General features: G+C 36.5%; 1 protein-coding gene across 1 annotated transcript in view; it reads left to right on the top strand.

Moving 5' to 3' along the window:
* The window catches only part of LOC132148957 (KAT8 regulatory NSL complex subunit 1-like), a 65,626-nt gene that overhangs the window by 41,453 nt on the left and 5,647 nt on the right, over positions 1 to 18,526 (top strand). Inside the window, exons 3-7 of the mRNA XM_059557788.1 lie at positions 14,253 to 14,394; positions 15,045 to 15,140; positions 15,504 to 15,616; positions 15,741 to 15,936; positions 18,128 to 18,293. Of these exons, the coding sequence (XP_059413771.1) occupies positions 14,253 to 14,394; positions 15,045 to 15,140; positions 15,504 to 15,616; positions 15,741 to 15,936; positions 18,128 to 18,293 (713 nt within the window). The remainder of the gene's footprint in view (positions 1 to 14,252; positions 14,395 to 15,044; positions 15,141 to 15,503; positions 15,617 to 15,740; positions 15,937 to 18,127; positions 18,294 to 18,526) is intronic.

The raw sequence follows: 18,526 nt of genomic DNA, 5'->3' as shown, positions 1-18,526 counted from the left end.
AAATATAAATAATTATTCAAGTTTTATGTTCCATCAAATAAAATAGTTTTTTAAAAATTGTGCAGAAAAATCCACAATTTGAGATTTTTGCAGAACAAATGTTACATATTGCAACTTTGTCCTCTCGTATAGGGCTGTCACTTTTGTGAAAAAAAAAAAATCCTGTTCGATTTTTGAGACATAGGCAAAGTGTTCATTGAATCGTAAGTAAATTGCCTATATTTGGCGTTGATCCGTTTTTCAACGCCAAATAAAGGCAAATCCACCGACAACTAAACATGCATTAGGGCGAACGTAAAGAGGGCGCTTGAGACGCGCACAAGTAAGCAATGTGGACTGCCATAACATCAATGAAAAACATTACTGAAGGCTACATTGATATTATGCACTAATAGGCTCTGTGTGTGTGTGTGTGTGTGTGTGTGTGTCAGAACCTGCCGTTGCTGTGTGACGCGCGTTCGGTGCACCCCTAATTGTAATTATGTTTGCTGATGTTCAGCATATGTTTAATAACATGCATATTATTTTAGGCAGTTTTTCTGAAGCATTGACGCCAAACAAGATGGTTGTTTGGCTTAAATGTTTTAAATGCAGATGTTTTATATATATATATATATATACACATATATATATATATATATATATATATATATATATATATATATATATATATATATATATATATACACATATATATATATATATATATATATATATATATATATATATATATATATATATATATATATATATATATATATATATATATATACACATATATATATATATATATACGTGTGTGTGTGTGTGTATATATATATATATATATATATATATATATATATATATATATATATATATAAAAACATCTGCATTTAAAACATTTAAGCCAAACAATAAAAAAAATATATATATATATAATATATGCCCCAAGATTAAAGAAAAGCAGTCATAAGTAATTTCTGTTTTAACTTCATTCACCTTCATCCTTTCTCAACTTCATCCCAAGTTGTTTTCACTTTGAGAAACACATCCCTTCTTATATTAGTGTGATGCAAAATGGCCATTTTGCTGTGGTGGTGCAGTCAGTCAGGAGTTTAAACATGCCGAGGAGCCACGTCACTTTCCCACCCTGATCTCCAAACATCTGGAGCTGCTTACGGCAGAATTGATGGGCCTGGAAATCTGCACCCACACCCATTGCATAACGGTTCACACTTGTTCTGTCTCTCTCATATACTCACTTGTTCCTACATACTTGCTTTTTTAGCCAGTTTTTCTTCTCTCTCTTTTTCTTTTCTATTCTTTTTTACATTACTGCTCTGTTCACCAATCAATACACTTGCAGCTTGGCCAACACAAAATCCGCACAGGTTTTACTGGAATCCTGAAATTTGATTGAATGGAACACAGCTGGGGGGATTATATTGGACAAATGTGTTAATATGAATTAATGAGCACATGAATTGATGGATGTGTAGAAATTTGGGAGCCCTTGTATTAATATATAATATTGCAAATTCCCATAGAGTTTTAAGATTTTATTTACTGGACTTTTCCATATAACAGTGTAAAAAAAATTTATTCCGCATGTAGTTGAGTTATGTTAAAAAATGTTTAGCTTCTAATTGTTATTTTAAATCATTCTGTCATCTTTAGGCGATTCTGGAAATTTGCAGGGGCCCCCTAGTAGAGAATCACTTAACGGGTTAGTTCATCTAAAAATGAAAATTGTCATTAATGACTCACCCTCATGTCGTTCCAAACCCGTAAGACCTCCGTTTGTCTTCGGAACACAGTTTAACATTTTAGATTTAGTCCGAGAGCTCTCAGTCCCTCCATTGAAACTGTGTGTACGGTATATGTGACATATGTGTATGTGACATCAGAGGGTCAGTTAGAATTTTTTGAAGCATCGAAAATACATTTTGGTCCAAAAATAGCAAAAACTACAACTTTACTCAGCAATGTCTTCTCTTCCGGGTCAGTTGTGAGATTTCAAAACACTGCAGTTTAGTGATATCCGGTTTGCGAACGAATCACTAAATGCAACCGGATCTTCTTGAACCAGTTCACCAAATCAAACTGAATCATTTGAAACTGTTCGCGTCTCCAATAAGCATTAATCCACAAATGACTTAAGCTGTTAACTAAACAGCTAAAGCTGACACTCCCTCGGAGTTAAAATAAACCAATATCCCGGACTAATTCATTTACTCAAACAGTACACTGACTGAACTGCTGGGAAGAGAGAACTGAAGATGAACACCGAGCCAGATAACGAACGAAAGATTGACTTGTTCTCAAGTTGTTCTCAAGCTCCTCTGTTCACGAATCGGACGCGTCTGACAGAAACGGTTCTTGACTCGAGAACGAGTCAATTGTTCGTTCGTTATCTGGCTCGGCTCGGTGTTCATCTTAAGTTCTCTCTTCACAGCAGTTCAGTCAGTGTACTGTTTGAGTACATTAATAACTCCAGGATATTGTTTTTTTTTTTTTTTACTCCGAGGGAGTGTCAGCCACATTAAAAAAAGTTAACAGCTTAAGTCATTTGTGGATTAATGCGTATTGGAGACACGAACCGTTTCAAACGATTCAGTTCGATTTGGTAAACTGGTTCAAGAAGATTTGGTTACTTCAAAAAATTCTAACTGAGCCTCTGATGTCACATGGACTACTTTGATGATGTTTCTCTTACCTTTCTGGACATGGACAGTATACCGTACACACAGCTTCAATGGAGGGACTGAGAGCTCTCGGACTAAATCTAAAATAACTTAAACTGTGTTCCGAAGATGAACGGAGGTCTTACGGGTTTGGAACAACATGAGGGTGAGTCATTAATGACATAATTTTCACTTTTCAATGAACTAGCGTTGTAGTTCAATGAAAAGCTACTCAATATTGCGTTAATTATCAGTGATGTATCGCATGCGATTTAAAGTTGTTTGCGTAGCTTATATATAATTCATAATTCTATATTTAACATTCATCTCTTTGTGAATTTAATTGCACTCATACCACCTATGAGCCTCATTAAATGTCTTTTAAAATGCCTACATGTCACATTTTTTATTTGCCACCTCTCTATTGCAATTTAATTATTACTGATTTCATTTGATCAGTAACTTACTCAGCCTGTTCTATCATTTTAATTAGAAATTTAGAAAAAACGTATAAATTTTGTAATTGGTCAAAAGATAACATTTTTGATAAAGTTAGAAAATAATGCCATTACAAAGTTAAGTAAAAAACAATGCCCCGTAAATCACCTCGTAATATTGATCAGAAGGTGCTCCTGAATTTTTTTTAATGTGCTCCTAAATTTTTTACTTTTTTTTTTTTTTTTTTTTAATGAAAAGTAAGCGTAGAGCCCTGTATAAATGAAGCATAATCATTACTAGAGCCCGACCGATATGGATTTTTGGGGGCCGATGCCGATATTAACTCAAAGAGCCGATTTGTAAGCCAATATTTTGATTTTAAAAATAATCTGGATATTAGACCCATTTTCTATAAACTGCACTTACACAACATTCAATAGCAAAATATCTGCCTGTTCTATGTATGTGGGCTGTATAAACCATTTTCCAGAATGGATTGTTAAAAAAAAAGCCTTAGATTACAGTCTCAATGACTAAACAATTGCACATCAAAAGTATATATTTTTTAATGATCAAAAAACAGTCTGGTTTTAAACATTTAACACTTTTACTTTCTTCCAGTTGAAGCTGGTTTTAACAGTCTGTGTGTTTACTGTAAATAAATTATAATACTAAAGTTAAAGTATTTGCAGAAGTAGTCCCACACTTTGCTGCTACAGCAATCACCTTTTTCAGCCATCTGTAGGCAGAAAGAGAGACAGAGAAAGAATAAGCATGTGTATTAATAATATCACCATGTATCATTACTCATGTCATCATTAGAATTATAATAATAATAAACTGGGATCTCCTACATAGGCAAAAATGAGAAATATATATATATTTTTTATTTGTCAAGCAATAGGTATTACCTACTTATATTTAACAATATTATTTCAACATTTTCCTGTTATGTCTGTAAAGCTGCTTTGAAACAATGTAAAAAAAAAATAAATAAAAGCGCTAGTTCAGCTCACATTTATTTACATGTCCCCTCTGGTTTAATCATTTCTGACCCACCTACTGTAGTTACTGTAACTACACTATATTTGCTCTCACAGAACATCGTCTTGCCTACTATTACTGGAAGATTAGGGAATCAATTCGAAGTTGAATGGTTAACGTTAGAGTCATGAACACACCGCTGTCAATTTTGAAAAGAACCACCTTCAAACAAGTTAATAGCAAGCATTTAAGGGGCCTGCTAAAAAGGAAGCTATTAGCGTTGGAGTAACGTAACCAGCCTGAATTCACTAAATTGTTCTCTGGACCTGAGGGTAGCCTCTTCTTCCTTGCTTCTCTCTTAATTCTCATCAGCAGGACTAGCGCTATCGCTCGCTTCTTACAACGGGACAGATACATGTTTGCTTCTGACCGAAAGGAGGAACCGACTATGAAAGAGCTCCCGCTAAACGTTTTTAAAACTCCGCCTACGCCATAGCGCAGCGAAAATCGCGTTGTATTTGAAGGGCAACGCTGAACCCAGCGGCAAGCGCCGTGCATACCGCGTCCTGTGAAAGGCCCAATTACGCGGTCATTATGTGGGAAACACACCGCAATAGAATAAGAATAAGTTACACGCTAACGTTATAGTTTGACCTCCTATTAACGTTCGCGCTCTTCCACTGATAAACATGGTATTAGCTTTGTGGCTAATCTAATATAGCAATGCATTAGCAGCTGTAAGTGATGTTACAGAATATTTAGAAGTGATAATGATAGGACCGTTAGCTAGAACTACCACACAGTTTTTATATAAAGGGTATGAACTAAATCTACAATCATTTCACATGACGAACGACAGACTCACCGTCAAAACACATCTCCTTCATCTCCTTGGCTGATCGCTTTCTTCTGTAGTGGACTTCTGGCGCTGTTGTTAACTCTGGAGCTGCAGAGCTCCCTCTGGTGGGCACACTATGCAACGCTCATAACATGAGTGTAGCATGAGACTCTGTTTCTCATGTTTCATCGGCCGTTATAAATGCCGATGCCGATTTAAATGCAATTAGCTTATATCGGCCGATAATATCGGCCCGCCGATATATCGGTCGGGCTCTAATCATTACATGTTACTGATTTCAATATTTTCAGGTCAGTTCAGGTTGAAAGTGTATAAACGGAGTAATTCAGCAGTTGTACCTTGATTTAAAGTCTGACCTGCTAAATGCCGTTGCAAACTAAATTCAGCACTGCATTGACTTCGTCACCATCTACAAATAAATCTTGACCTGTTTATAGGCGACGTGTTTGTTCAAGTGGCTGCAAGCCCAACGTCATCCTGTTTATACAAAACAACAAATCTCTACATGCAAGAGTTTACATGCAAGCTGCATCAGTTACTGAAACTCCACTCTTCTCTAAACTTCACTGGAAATATTTACATGTTTGTGGTTCTGTGTTGCAATCATGTCTGTACTTGTGCCGCTGTGATCAGCTGATCAGGGCATACACTGACCTGTAGTTGTACCTGTGGAGATTATATTCTTGTTGGAACACCTGCGAATTGTTGTGAGTTCTACCTTTTTAGCAATTTGACAAGTTAATGAAGTTAAAAGTGCTTGGGGAAAAGGTGATTAAATGTTTGTTCATCAGGAATGTAATAATGATATTCAGAGACTGTTTTGATGTCCCATAATTGATGAAGTTAAACATTAGCACAGCAAACCAATTGCTTTGCGACGGTCTTTGTTGTTGTTGACAGGGAAACATGGTTATCAACCCCCCCCCCCACACACACACACACGTGACTATGGGTGCATTATTTACAAATTCCCAGTGCTATCTAGCAAACCAGCCTCCAGTACACATTGAGCATAGTGTGGGAAATATATATATGGGAGAGAGTTTGTGTGTATGGTTAGTACTGTGGAAATCTGCTGACTTGTATTAAATGCACTGAGAGCTGGGAAAATGGAGGCACGGGCTTCCTGTGTGAGAGACCAGGCCCACCGATTAAAGTTCATAATTTTACACTTGCTTTGTGAACCAGTTCAAATAAATAATTGAAAAAAGTACAAATGGATAGTTTGGATTTAACCCTTAAGGCGCCAGAGTTTTTTGGAAAAAATGTGTTTTGAGATCAAGATTTCAAAAGCTTGTGGCTTGAAAGGGCTTAAAGATAGAGATCTACTGTCAATTAAAAAATGTTTGGCATGATCGAAAGTTTGTGTGGGGTGTAAAATACTAATCTAATTTGCATATTATGAGGTCACCAGGGGCGGCTATCTCGAATTTCATAATATTCAGGAAATCTTAGATATTGAATTGATGTTTGAACATATTTGCATGTTTTTGTGTGTCTTTTTTTATCCTCATTCCAAATTATCAGAAAAGAGGAAGCCAACAATAAAACAGGAGAAAGTACTAAATTATTACTATATTACTACACTATATAGTAGTAAAACACGTAAACAGTAGCGTACTTTTTGATCAGTTCATCAGTAATATTCAGGAAATAATAGATATTGAATGGATGTTTGAACTTATTTGCAAGGGTTTTTGTTTGTATTCGATTGTTGTTGTTGTTTGTCTTTTTATTCTCATTCCAAATGATCAGGAAAAAAAATGAGAAGTAGTACATTATTACTATATTACTGTGCTTGTTCACTTGCTGATCGCTTGTTTGTGCTTTGTGAACACTCTCGCCTTGCACGGCGGCACCATTGCGCTGCAAAGATGTACCGCGAGACGCGTGAACATTAGACGGCCGATCGTCATTTCCAAAAGGCAAATATTCCCCTTCAGAGTCAGAATCGGCGAACAACATTTGCAACACATCCTCGCGGTACAACTTTGTATTAGCTATCTGGCGATTTTTCTCTCATAAATCTCACCATTTACACTCATGCTATGAAATGAATTGCTTCTGCATCAATGACATGAGAGCTCACTTGCTCTGCTATTTCCTCGAACACTTTGAACAGAAACAATGCATAATGTTGGTCTAGAATCAAAGTACTACATGTCTACCATCTAGTGGAAGGGAATACAAATGAGATATTACACCATATAAGGAACTACAGTCTATTTTATTAAGGATGACGTCTTGTCGCAATTTTGCGACTTTGGCGCATAGAGGGTTAATACAGAGATAGACTTGATTAAGGATGGTGTAGGGAATGCTACTTTGTCTTTGTAGGTTTTAACCATGGACCTAATGCTGCTGAATGAGTTCATTTCAGCCCCATGCAACTCCCGAACAATACAATAAGTTATTTTAAGGGTGCTTAAACACTATGTTCAGGCGTTAAACTTGGCGTGCCTTTTCTTTCTTTTTCCATTCTCTATTCTTTTCTTTTCTCCTTTATATTGCTCCATGCCTGCCTCCTACCAGTCATGTGATCTTGAAGGGGGCGGGCCTCTCTCAGCACATCAAACTCTTTGTTCTCCAGACGACGCCCATATCATGTCTGCAGTAGAGCGGTTCTGTCCCTGTCGTTCTGCCCTTCACACACTGGTTTCAAATTCAGGCTACACTAAAAATGAGTTGTTTTTGACTGTGCTCAACAGTTTCACCGGTTCTCTCCCCCCACCACCACCTACTCTATTTTGTCCTATAATGATGGCATCAATGTCTTTCTGAGTCACCTTAACTCTATTATGACTGATTGTGTTCGGATGCTCAAGGTCGTTGGTGTTTGCATGCATGCAGGTGTGTGTATTCAGTCTGCTCGTCTCAGCTGTCTGCGTGTTACGCACGTAATGATCACCACAGGCTTGATTTCCTGTGTTTTCATTTTGCTCCTCCGCCTCGTTCTGTCATTTCCTGAAAGGCAGGGTGTGTGTGTGTTTGTGTGTCGGAGGCGAAGAAGTTCGTCATGAAGGCAATGATGTAGATGAGAATCCAGCCTGAAAATGCACTTGGTTCATGATACCTAAATTTCAGTAGCAATAGAAGTATCCTATGTGATTTTAAATTTCATGTGTAGAAATTAATAAAATAATATACAGTACATAATACCTTCAGTGATATAATAAAGAGCAAAGAAAGCATGAAAAAAGAGTTAAGCATTTTGTATAGATATATTTTATTTGTATATTATTATTATTATTATTATTATTATTATTATTATTATTATTATTATACAGCATGGCACTTGCAATTTCAAGGACATGGGTTTGATTCCCAGGGAGTCCTGATGAAATGTACCTTGAATGCAAGGTATTATGAAAAGCAATTAAAAATAAAGGTGTATAATTATTTTCTATGAATAAAAACAAAAGTGATAATTTTGACTTGTTTTTAGTGAGTTTTGCTTTTGAAATTTCATTAAAAAAAACCAAGCTTGTGATCAAGTGATCAAGCTTTTCACATGTTGAGAAAATCCCCAAGCACTGTGTGATACAGAGAGACACTCGAGTGTTTTCTGACCTTGAGACGGGACGCTCCTGTCGATCCACTTGTTCCCACTCGAGATTGTGTCTTAGCTGTGGTGCTAATGTTTTATCATGGTTTGTTCTGTGCAGAGGTCGCAGTCTGTAGGAATCATTAGAGAAAAGTTAAGCAGCTTGACGTATTTGTCTCCCCTTCTTTTCTGTTGATTATTAGCTCCGTCTGGTTTCATTTAAGGGTGATTTTTCTTTCTGCTTGCAAGTTATGATTTTAAGTGCTATAACGGGTTGTCATTTAAAGAGGAGGTCAGTCATTAGTTAAGTCACTTTTTACTTCCTGTAGTATTGCGATGATTGATTGATTGATTGATTGATTGATTGATTATTAATATAATATATTAACATTATATTAGTCTAAAATGCGGTCACTATTCTGATTTGTTTTCAGGTTGGAGATCTGGATTTGGCAGATTTTTAAAACCGTAAACCGGTCTTGAGTTTGGTTTTGTATTAGAAATAAATGTTTAATACACTGACTATCATTAAAGGGATAAATAAAATTCATATTAAGTTCTTTAATCGGTGCTGTTTTATACCTCTAATTAGATCTGTTTGGGCATGTTTGGCCCATGTGTGCTTTTGGTATGTTGGTTTAAATTACTGGCACAGTCTTGTTCTGTGTTAAGTATTTGAAGTGTTTATTGTTCTGGCTTTTTGTACGCTCATGTGAACGTGGGCCTTTTCTTATGACCCACCTGGCATCAAGCTGAAAGTTTCTGGATTGTTTGGCCTTTAAATGTTTGGCTGTATGTGTCCCTTTGTGTTTGTTTGTGTGTGTGAGAGAGACTTTTGTCTCTGCAAAGGGCTAGTTATCATTTTTTCCATGTTGAAATATTATAGTTTTGTGTCAAATGAACGGTGTAATAGTCTAAGTTAGCTCAAAACTGAATCTCGAAACTGGGAAAAGGCTATGTTTTTGTAATGCTAATTGGCTGGGTTTTTATCACTGGCAGTGAATGTGATGGTTTCAAAATGTGGTAGATCTGTGGGTTTATTGATTTGAATTGTGGGTTTTATTTTTTAAATGTTTAAATTCCCTTGACAAATTACAGATTTTTTTTTCTCTCTCTCTTCTGTGTATATGAACGGGAACAATGAAGAAACTGTAGATGGGCAAAAAAAATTCAAGTGCATTTGAGTAAAGTTGTAATACTACTTGGTTGTTGCATTATTTTTAGTCATTGCAGGCATGACATGTCATAGCGGTCATGTGACTTGCATTTGAAGGCTTGTAGGGCATTGAGATGTATCGTAGATAATATTAGCTTATTCAGATTTCCTTTACTCATGCCCAGCCGAGGAGTGCTTGTTGTGCTGCCATGACCTGCCTTTGTCTCATCTTCATTTGGCCACTTCCTGCTTGTTTCCGGTTTCTTCTTAGGACATCTGGTTGGGAAGCATCTCATCTGAGCTCATTCGATGTCTCTGCACCACAATCGCTCTCAGATCAGATTTATTATGCAGATGCATGCAAGTTTATTCTCTCATACAGACTGAGTTTTAAAAGCTCTGTACACCGAGTCGGAAGATCTTGTCCCATTCCTCTTTACATGCAAACGTGCACCATATTCACTCATGTTCATGTGCTGCCTCTTGTGGCAGCTGTGTGTATTACATTATAGTATCAGTCCCTCCCCCACCCGGACCCATGTGGAAACATTTTGGATGCCCAAAAATACAAAACACTCATCTGAACTGGCAAGAGTGGAAACATGGCATTTCAGGGAAGAGGAAGGCAGGTCACAGTGTGTTTGTAAAGCTTGTTCCAGGGAATCCTAACGTGTTTACAGGAGCCTCATTCCTGTCTTTGTCAGCCTCTTCAAAATAGATTGTGGTTATTGTCGAAATGTCTATGCTCATTGTCTGAAAAATCGGTTGCACTTTTTATGGCTTTACATAGTGTTCTGATGTCATTTTGTCATTTCAGTTGTTTATTGGTAATATGTTTTAATTATATATTATTATTATTATTATTATTATTATTATTGTTATATATTAGTCCACCCAAAAATTGTTGTTGATGTTTTTGAAGAGTGTTAAAGAAGGTATTTTGAAGAATGTTGGGAACCAGATAGATTCAGTTCCCATTGAATTACATTGTATTTTTGTCCATTAGAATGGAAGCCAGCGGGAACCAAAACTTATGGTGGTTTGAAGTAAAATTTGAGTAAAAGTGTACTATTGATTTTATAAATAGTTTTACCTAGCTTGATGCTGTATGGTAGCACTAATGCACCTGTTACCCTGCTAGTAAATTTCATGATGTAGGCTATTCGATCACAATAATTCATGTAAGGTTGTAAGAAAATGTTTCGTTTTCTAGAAAGACGCTTTATAATAAGAGGATAAATGTATATTACAACTAAAGGATTTGTGGACCGGGAGACTATAAAGAGTGGATAAAGATTTTCATTTTCATGCAGTGTTTAATGACCCTATATTATGTTAATGTTCACCTACACTGTGAAGGGACCCCTTTTAACTCTTTTGTATTTAATTGAATATTCAACAGGTTTGTTTTTGTCAAATATAGCTTGATGATTGTCTTTTACTTCAATCATCTAGTGATTAGAACACCTCAAATGTGTTGCATGTAGAAAAGTTGTGGGTTTTTTTCAGTCAGTTGAAGGGGTGGGCACAATTAGGGCTGGATGATATGGCCAAAAATTCACATCTGTGTTTTTTTTTTGGCTGAAATGAAAAATCTGGTGTGTGTGTATATATATATATATATATATATATATATATATATATATATATATATATATATATATATATATATATATATATATATATATATATAATCTTTGCATTTACTACATTTTCTATTTTGAGGGCAAAATGTCTCTGCGTCCTCTGCTTTCAGATGCGCTCGTATCAATCTACTGTAAATTGATAAACGGTATTGCCTCATACCATACCCCCCGGCCGTAGGTACAATGTGTGCACTAGTGTTGTCAAAAGACCCGGTACTTCGGTACCAAGTCGGTACTAAAATTTTTTAAATGTGACGGTACCAGGTTTCTTTAAGTACCGGTAGTACCGAGGTCCCGTTCAAACCCGGTTCAGCGCTATGATTTCCGTGAAGCAGAAAACGAGGACGGAATCTCAAAATCCAGTCATGAAAATGAAACTTACATTTTAATATGGACAGTCATAGAATTTGTCAAAGTTAGCATAAATTAATCAAATCAAATCTCCATATGGACCAGTATCTGTAAATGTTAAGCCGCAAATGTTGCTTGAAATATGAATCGGTGTTCTGCGCATCTCTGTGTGAATTAATGAATGGCAGACGTGCGGGTTTGTTTACTACATAGACTGAAGCGCATGACGCTTGCATTAATTTCAGCATCTGAGCTTCAGAGTTCTCTCTCCATCAAGCGATCTTTTCAGTTTCTCACACATGCAAAAGAGAGAGCGAGCGAGAGTCTTACCACGCTGAATCAACACGCTATATGTAAACTATTCTTTATTGTCTTTTCCTGTAATGGAGTTCATATAGAATTATTCATATTAATTTTTGAACAAACAAAAGACATACCGGTTTCTCCGGTAGTGGGCGGAGCTAATGTGCAAATGGCAATTTCATTGGCTGGTGCTGATTTAGTACCGTCCCTCTTTTAATTTCAGCAAATCAGTTTGACCGAACGCAGACAACGTGATTAATATTCATGAACCAGCAGCTCATCAATTCATAGTGCATTGGATATACATTAGTATGATAGTAGAATTAGTAGTAGTATTATCTTTTAATAATAATTTATATGATCTATTACTATTTTTTTTTACAGAAACCCTCAATGACCAAAAATATCTTAAGCATCACCACCAGTCTTAAGTTCAGTTCAAAATGACAAATATGCATTCATTAGGCCTAAAAGTTAATTTTTACAAAGGCATTGTGCTAGAAATATTACTATTATTTGGTAAAATGTATGTGACACTGCTACTACTGTTGAAAAAATTTACAATTTTATTTTTTAAAGAAATAAATCACATTATTTCTTCCATGTTTCAATTTTAATAATAGAAAATCCGCTTTATTTACCAGAAATGAAATGTTTAAATTTCATAAATTAAAAGACAAATTAAATCTGGGTGAAACTTGTTTACTGTTTTTCATAATTATATAACTTGTAGAAAAACTTTAAACGCAATTGTAAATGAGTATAAAGAATGGCATTGGTTTTATTTTAGTGCTAAAAAGTTTTTTTTTTTTTTTTAGCATATTTTTGTGTTTTGCTTTGGTACCGAAATTGGTACCGAGAACCGTGGATTTTCACTGGTATCGGTACCGAATACTGAAATTTTGGTACCGTGACAACACTACTGTGCACATAACCAGGATGGTAGCAACTCTCCTCATTATGAGCCAGTGTGGTTCTTGGACTACATAAAACCCAGTCATTTGATTGGTTGTCTATAACATCACAAATGATAGCTTGATGACATGCAGTGGCCTCACATATTTCATTTTGTCCTGCCCAGTGTGCCGCTAACATTCATGCACAACAAAGTGACTGCATTGTCGTATGTGAGCTTGTCTTTCTCCCATTGAAAACAAACTGTAAACTTCTGATTAGTGTAAAAGGACCTTAAAAAGTGGGTCTCCATGTACATCTGAGAGTGAAGCGCACAGGATAAAAGCACACAAAAATAACTACATTTTGAAAAGAGACTTGTTTGTGAGTCTATTGATTGGTATTCTCTCGTCAAAGGAAAAGTAGAGTGAGGCGTCAGACCAGCTTTTGTTGTTGTCAAGCTCCTCTGAAGCAGATCTGAGTGTAATTCCCATCTATAAAGAGCATTCTTATTCGACTGTCAGAAGAAAAAACACAAGTAGTGATATGCGTGTTTTTGTCTTCCGTACATGTCTTGGTTTCCTTCTCGTCATTCCCATCTGTGGTCACAGTGATGCTTTTCCTTTTTTCCCTTCACTTTCATCTAAGTCTCTCGCTCTCTTTCTGATTCAGGGAAATCTTGAGTCATGTTTGTTGTACTTCAGATGAAAAAAAGAAGCCGTTTATTTCGCCTCGTGTTTTGAAATCTTTCTGTTTTCAGTAATATGCTCTGGTTTTACTTGGTTTATGTTGCCTCACTGCAAGACCTGAGAGACCAGAGGTTATGAATTAACTGTGGCTAATGTAAAGAGACCAGAGTTCAATTCAGTGCATTTCTGACAGTGTTTGACTACATATTATTTCTTTATTTTCGTTTTTGTGAAGTTTAATGGGAGCAAGTTGAATGTTTTTTGGGAGAAGTCTCATTGAATGGCCTGTGTCAAATGGCTGGATTCTCACGCACACAAACAGCTACAGGAAGTTTTGGATGGAACGTATGTTCTTGGTTAACTTCCTGTCAGATTTTGTTTCTCGGTTTTGTTCACACTTCCATCACACTATGTGTTGCGGAGACAAAGGTTACTTGATGCTTTTCACTCCACGTCACTATACCTTACTCTTTAAAAAAAAAAAAAAAAAAAAATTATAATAATAATAAATTGGCCATATTAACAGTAGAAACAGGACTAGAAATTGTAAGGAACAATCTGTGAATGACTCAAACCAAGATATAACTGTGTATTGTCCACATACACAATGACCTAACTTATTAGAGCTTGCCCTTAAATCAGTGTTAATGCAAAATACGAAGACCGATATTTCTGAAAACATGGATAGACTTGTAACCAGTATATTTCTGTGTGTTTTCCAGATGTAGGAGAGCAGAAGGCCGTTATGCCGTTGACCGAGCTGCCATCATCAGTCACTGGAACTGGCTACAGGCCCAAGTCTCGGATCTGGAGTACCGTATACGCCAACAGACGGACATTTACAGACAGATCCGCTCCAGCAAGGTGTGCACATACACACAGCCATGCACATTCATGATGGCTGTATTTTAAGATCACCATCAAGATGAAACTTCAGAAATGTATTGGCGTAATAGTTGACCTTAAAAACCAGGTTTCAGGATTTAGATACCACCGTTCAAATAGGAATAAGTGACATATTGAAATATGAGAACTAGTCAAATAGAAAAGCTTTTGTAATATTTATAATTGTAATATTTTGCAGTCTTACTGTTCTTATTCTCTTATTTAATAAAATAATTGCAACATTGCTGAGCATAAGCGACTTCTTTCAAAAATATTTACAGTGTTAAGTGCCAACTTTTTTTCTGTGCATTTGTCGGGTTTTTAAAAATGTAATTTGCATGTTGATAAATGTAATATAGACTGTAAACAAGCTCTGTTTTTAACAAAACCCTTGCTTCTACAATGACCTTGCTTCTGTGAGAAATATAAATGTAATGCACAGATGCTGATCTCAAAAGTTGTTTATTTTAATTTAATGCGTAACACACTAGCATCAGATTGCAGATCTTCTGTTGTTTGCTACTGCAGATAAATGTGTGTTCTGCGGTCTCTGCAGTGAGGAACTAGTTTTTAGCTAATCTAACAGGGGAGGTGAAGTTTTGGTTTATAATTTGTTTGTTTCTTGATAGGGCTCTGTTGTACTTGGGGAGAGCTCGGTGTGTGAGTCAGTATCAGAAGACAGCAGTGACTCAAGGACAGAGACCTTTACCTGCCCTGTCCCAGGGGTAAGACCAGGAGCACAGACCCATAACAGTCACTCTAGTCCTGAACTCAGTTTAGAAGCATGTGTTATTTGATTAGAAGTAATCAGTTATCTATAATAAAACAGTCTAAGATCCATTAGTGTGTTTAATTCCCATGCAAACAGATTAAACCCTCATGATATGGGCCCACGCACGACCTGAGAGAAAGCTGGGTTTGTTGAGCAAGAGAATTGAGAAGATTGTCTGTTGTATGCAAAGCACTCCTGACCTTTTCATCCAATCAGAGTAGTGAAGAAAAGCAGCAAGAACCATTCAACTCCTCCAAACTCACCCAAATTATTGGGATGTCCTTTCCAGCATCACATTTGTTTTTTGTCTTTTTAGGAGCATGATACTGCTGGAGTGGAAACGTCTGTATCATCCAATGATATCGTCCCAGAAACCAGCTTGAGGAAAAGCTGTGGACCTGTGAGACAAGTCAATGGCGTTATCAACAGGTATGAAAGTCAAATATATATCATTTAAATGTGCGTTCATTCATTTTTTTCCCCCTTCATTAAAAAGTAGAAATGACACTTTTATTGTCATGTTCATTAAAGATGATTTCTTCTCCTCATCCAGTTTACGGGCTAGTTCCCCCGTCACCTGGGACCCAGACCAGCAGATCCGCTCTGAGTCTCAGCAGAAGCTGGAGATGGGTCCTCAGGCTTCTCCTGCACCAGACAGCACATGTGTGGCAGCCCGCACGCGTCCACTGCTGTCGTGCAGGAAACGCAGAGTCCTCCGGCCCGGCTCACTCACCAGTCTCAATCGTAAGGTAAGGAGAATCGTGTTCCTTCTCAAGGGGCTGTTTACACTGAGTCCGGGATAAATACTTAACGCATATTTGCACTTCACAAATTTAGATGTTAGAACACCTTTAGTATTTGAAAAAATAAATAAAGCTAGACAAAGGTTTTGCACTACACCTGGACCGTACTAGGTATGAATGTGATCTTGTGATTTGAAAGTCTATAGAAAGCAGAAAAGCATACAGCCTCAGTAATATCCTTGTAATGGTTTCCATGTGGAGTTCGATGGATTAGTCATATAATATTTAATGTTTCTGAACTTGGACATTTTAGTTATTGGTTGATGTTTAATTTATAGAATCAGGATTTCAGTTCGGAGGTGTTTCTGTGTGAAATAGTAACCAAGTAGCACAGAAACGTTTATCATTCATCACCCCATGGCAGGTTGGGACGTGTTGTAACAGTCCATGTCTAACCGGCAGCTGCCCTCTGAATCATGGAACAGTATCTGACATTCATAAGATGGCTACAAAATCTCAGCACTTCTTCTACAGATCTGGTTGCTCTCTGAACCGCCTTTAAAACTCGATTCCTCCCATAACACAGACCCACTGTGAGCGAGAATGCGCAGGCATGTGCCAAAACAATAAGCGCAACCCCAGTCGAGCTCAGCTCCATTACAAATAACAGCACTTGTATTGTCATTCAGAGATGACGCTCTTGAAATGTAATGAGAAATGTCAATGTTCTAACAGCCAAATTCCCTCTCACTGCCAGTTATAAACTACCTGCTAACCGAAGTATTGTTCAATCCTAAATTTATAACCGGCACTCCAGATGAACGCTGTCCCAGTTAGAGGCAGAAGCTTTTCAGATTTCTGATATAAGCATACAGCTTGCTTATTAGCTGAATCTTTGTGTTTTCCGCTTTATTAAAAGTGACTGCATGTTTTTTGTTGTTAATTTTAAATGTTAAGCAATTAGATTTTTTTTACTTGTTATATGATATTTTATCACATTAATTGCATCAAAAACTACACTTGTATTGCATTGCATGGGCTACTTTTTATATTTAGAGATTGATTGAATATTGTCATTGAAAACCCGGTCAGATCTGTATTTATTTATTATATAGGATCCATGTGTGGTCATCTGCTGCAGAGATTTGTGTGAGAGCATCAGGTAGGAAGGGTAAACGTAGACAAAGGGAAAGGCTGATCACTGCCAGATCTAAATATTGGATGCTGGTGCTCCAGAGATTTCATTCACAAAAAGCATATTTGATGATGATCCATGCATGCTATTTATTTTTTATTTTTTCCCACAAAGAGAAATATTAAACAGCTATATTTTAATATATAGAAATAATATATATTTAATATATTTTAATATATATATATACAGCTATATAGAAATATTATATGTCATTTTTTATACCTAGTACAATACTTCTCTTTATATACGTGTGTATTTATAAAATATTTAGACCTTGCTTGTTTTTCTGCAAAACCCTCTATGATTCACATGTCATGCTGCCAAGGTTAGTGCTGGGATTGCTGCTGGACACAGAATGGCAATGTGCAGTGTGTTCACAAATCTTTAGTGTCTGAAATACACTATTCAGAATTTAAGGCTGCAAAACATTTAGAAAATATGGTTAATTGATGTCCAAAATATGCTAAATCATTGCTGAAAAATGTTTGCAGAAGTCATTTTGCATTTAATTTGAAAAGTTTTGGTGTCAGTAAATATTTCTGTTTGTTAGTATCTATTGATATACTTGTGTTGATCAATTTATTACATAAACCACTCTATAGACATTTAAAAAAAAAGGATCTATATAACTATTTAATGCATTAACATTAATCAATGTGCAATATGTTTGTTGCAGTATTATTGTTTGTTAATGTTAGTTAATAAAAAATACTACTACTTCATCCTCCTCTTAACGCTGAAAACAGATTTGTTGCTTAATATTTGTGTAAACGATGCATTTCTTCACAATTCTTTGATCAGCATTTATAATAAAAAATTCAGTTGTTTATGTCCTTTCTCCATAAAGTATTTATTTCTTTAAAAAGTGTACATTGTTATCAGTTCTTTTCTGTAGTCATCTATTAGTGCAGGGCTGATATGTTTAAAAAAAATCATACCCTTTCATTTATTCACCATTCATAAAACTGGACTAACTTCTCTGGTGGTCATTCTCTCTGTCAGGCTCTGAGGTCAGTGACTCCTCGCTGTGGCTGTGAGCTGAACGCTCAGTGTGTGATGTGCAGTGGACGTGCTCTCCCTCCTGCAGACACCCAGCACCAGCTCCCCCTACTGGACCGACTGGCACAGTTTGACCCCTGCGTTCACCCCATCCTCTCCTTTACAGACGGTGAGGACACACCCCAGTCCTTTAATTGTTAGTTTTTTCTTCTTCTTTTTTTCAGTATGCACACGTACGTAGAGTGACAGTATCAAGAGCCGGGTATACTTCACTTTCCTCTGTCTTTTGAACAGCCTTGTCTGCACAGACAAACCCTGATGAGCATGCATGGATGAGTTCAATATATGCAAAGTAGCACCTAGTGGACTCCTCCTGTCAACATTCACCTGCGCCTTTGTTGT

The sequence above is a fragment of the Carassius carassius genome, chromosome 9 (assembly GCF_963082965.1).
Source record: "Carassius carassius chromosome 9, fCarCar2.1, whole genome shotgun sequence".
NCBI classification, from domain to species: Eukaryota; Metazoa; Chordata; class Actinopteri; order Cypriniformes; family Cyprinidae; genus Carassius; species Carassius carassius.
Note: the sequence above shows the minus strand (reverse complement) of the source record. Positions and strands in the feature narration are given on the sequence as shown.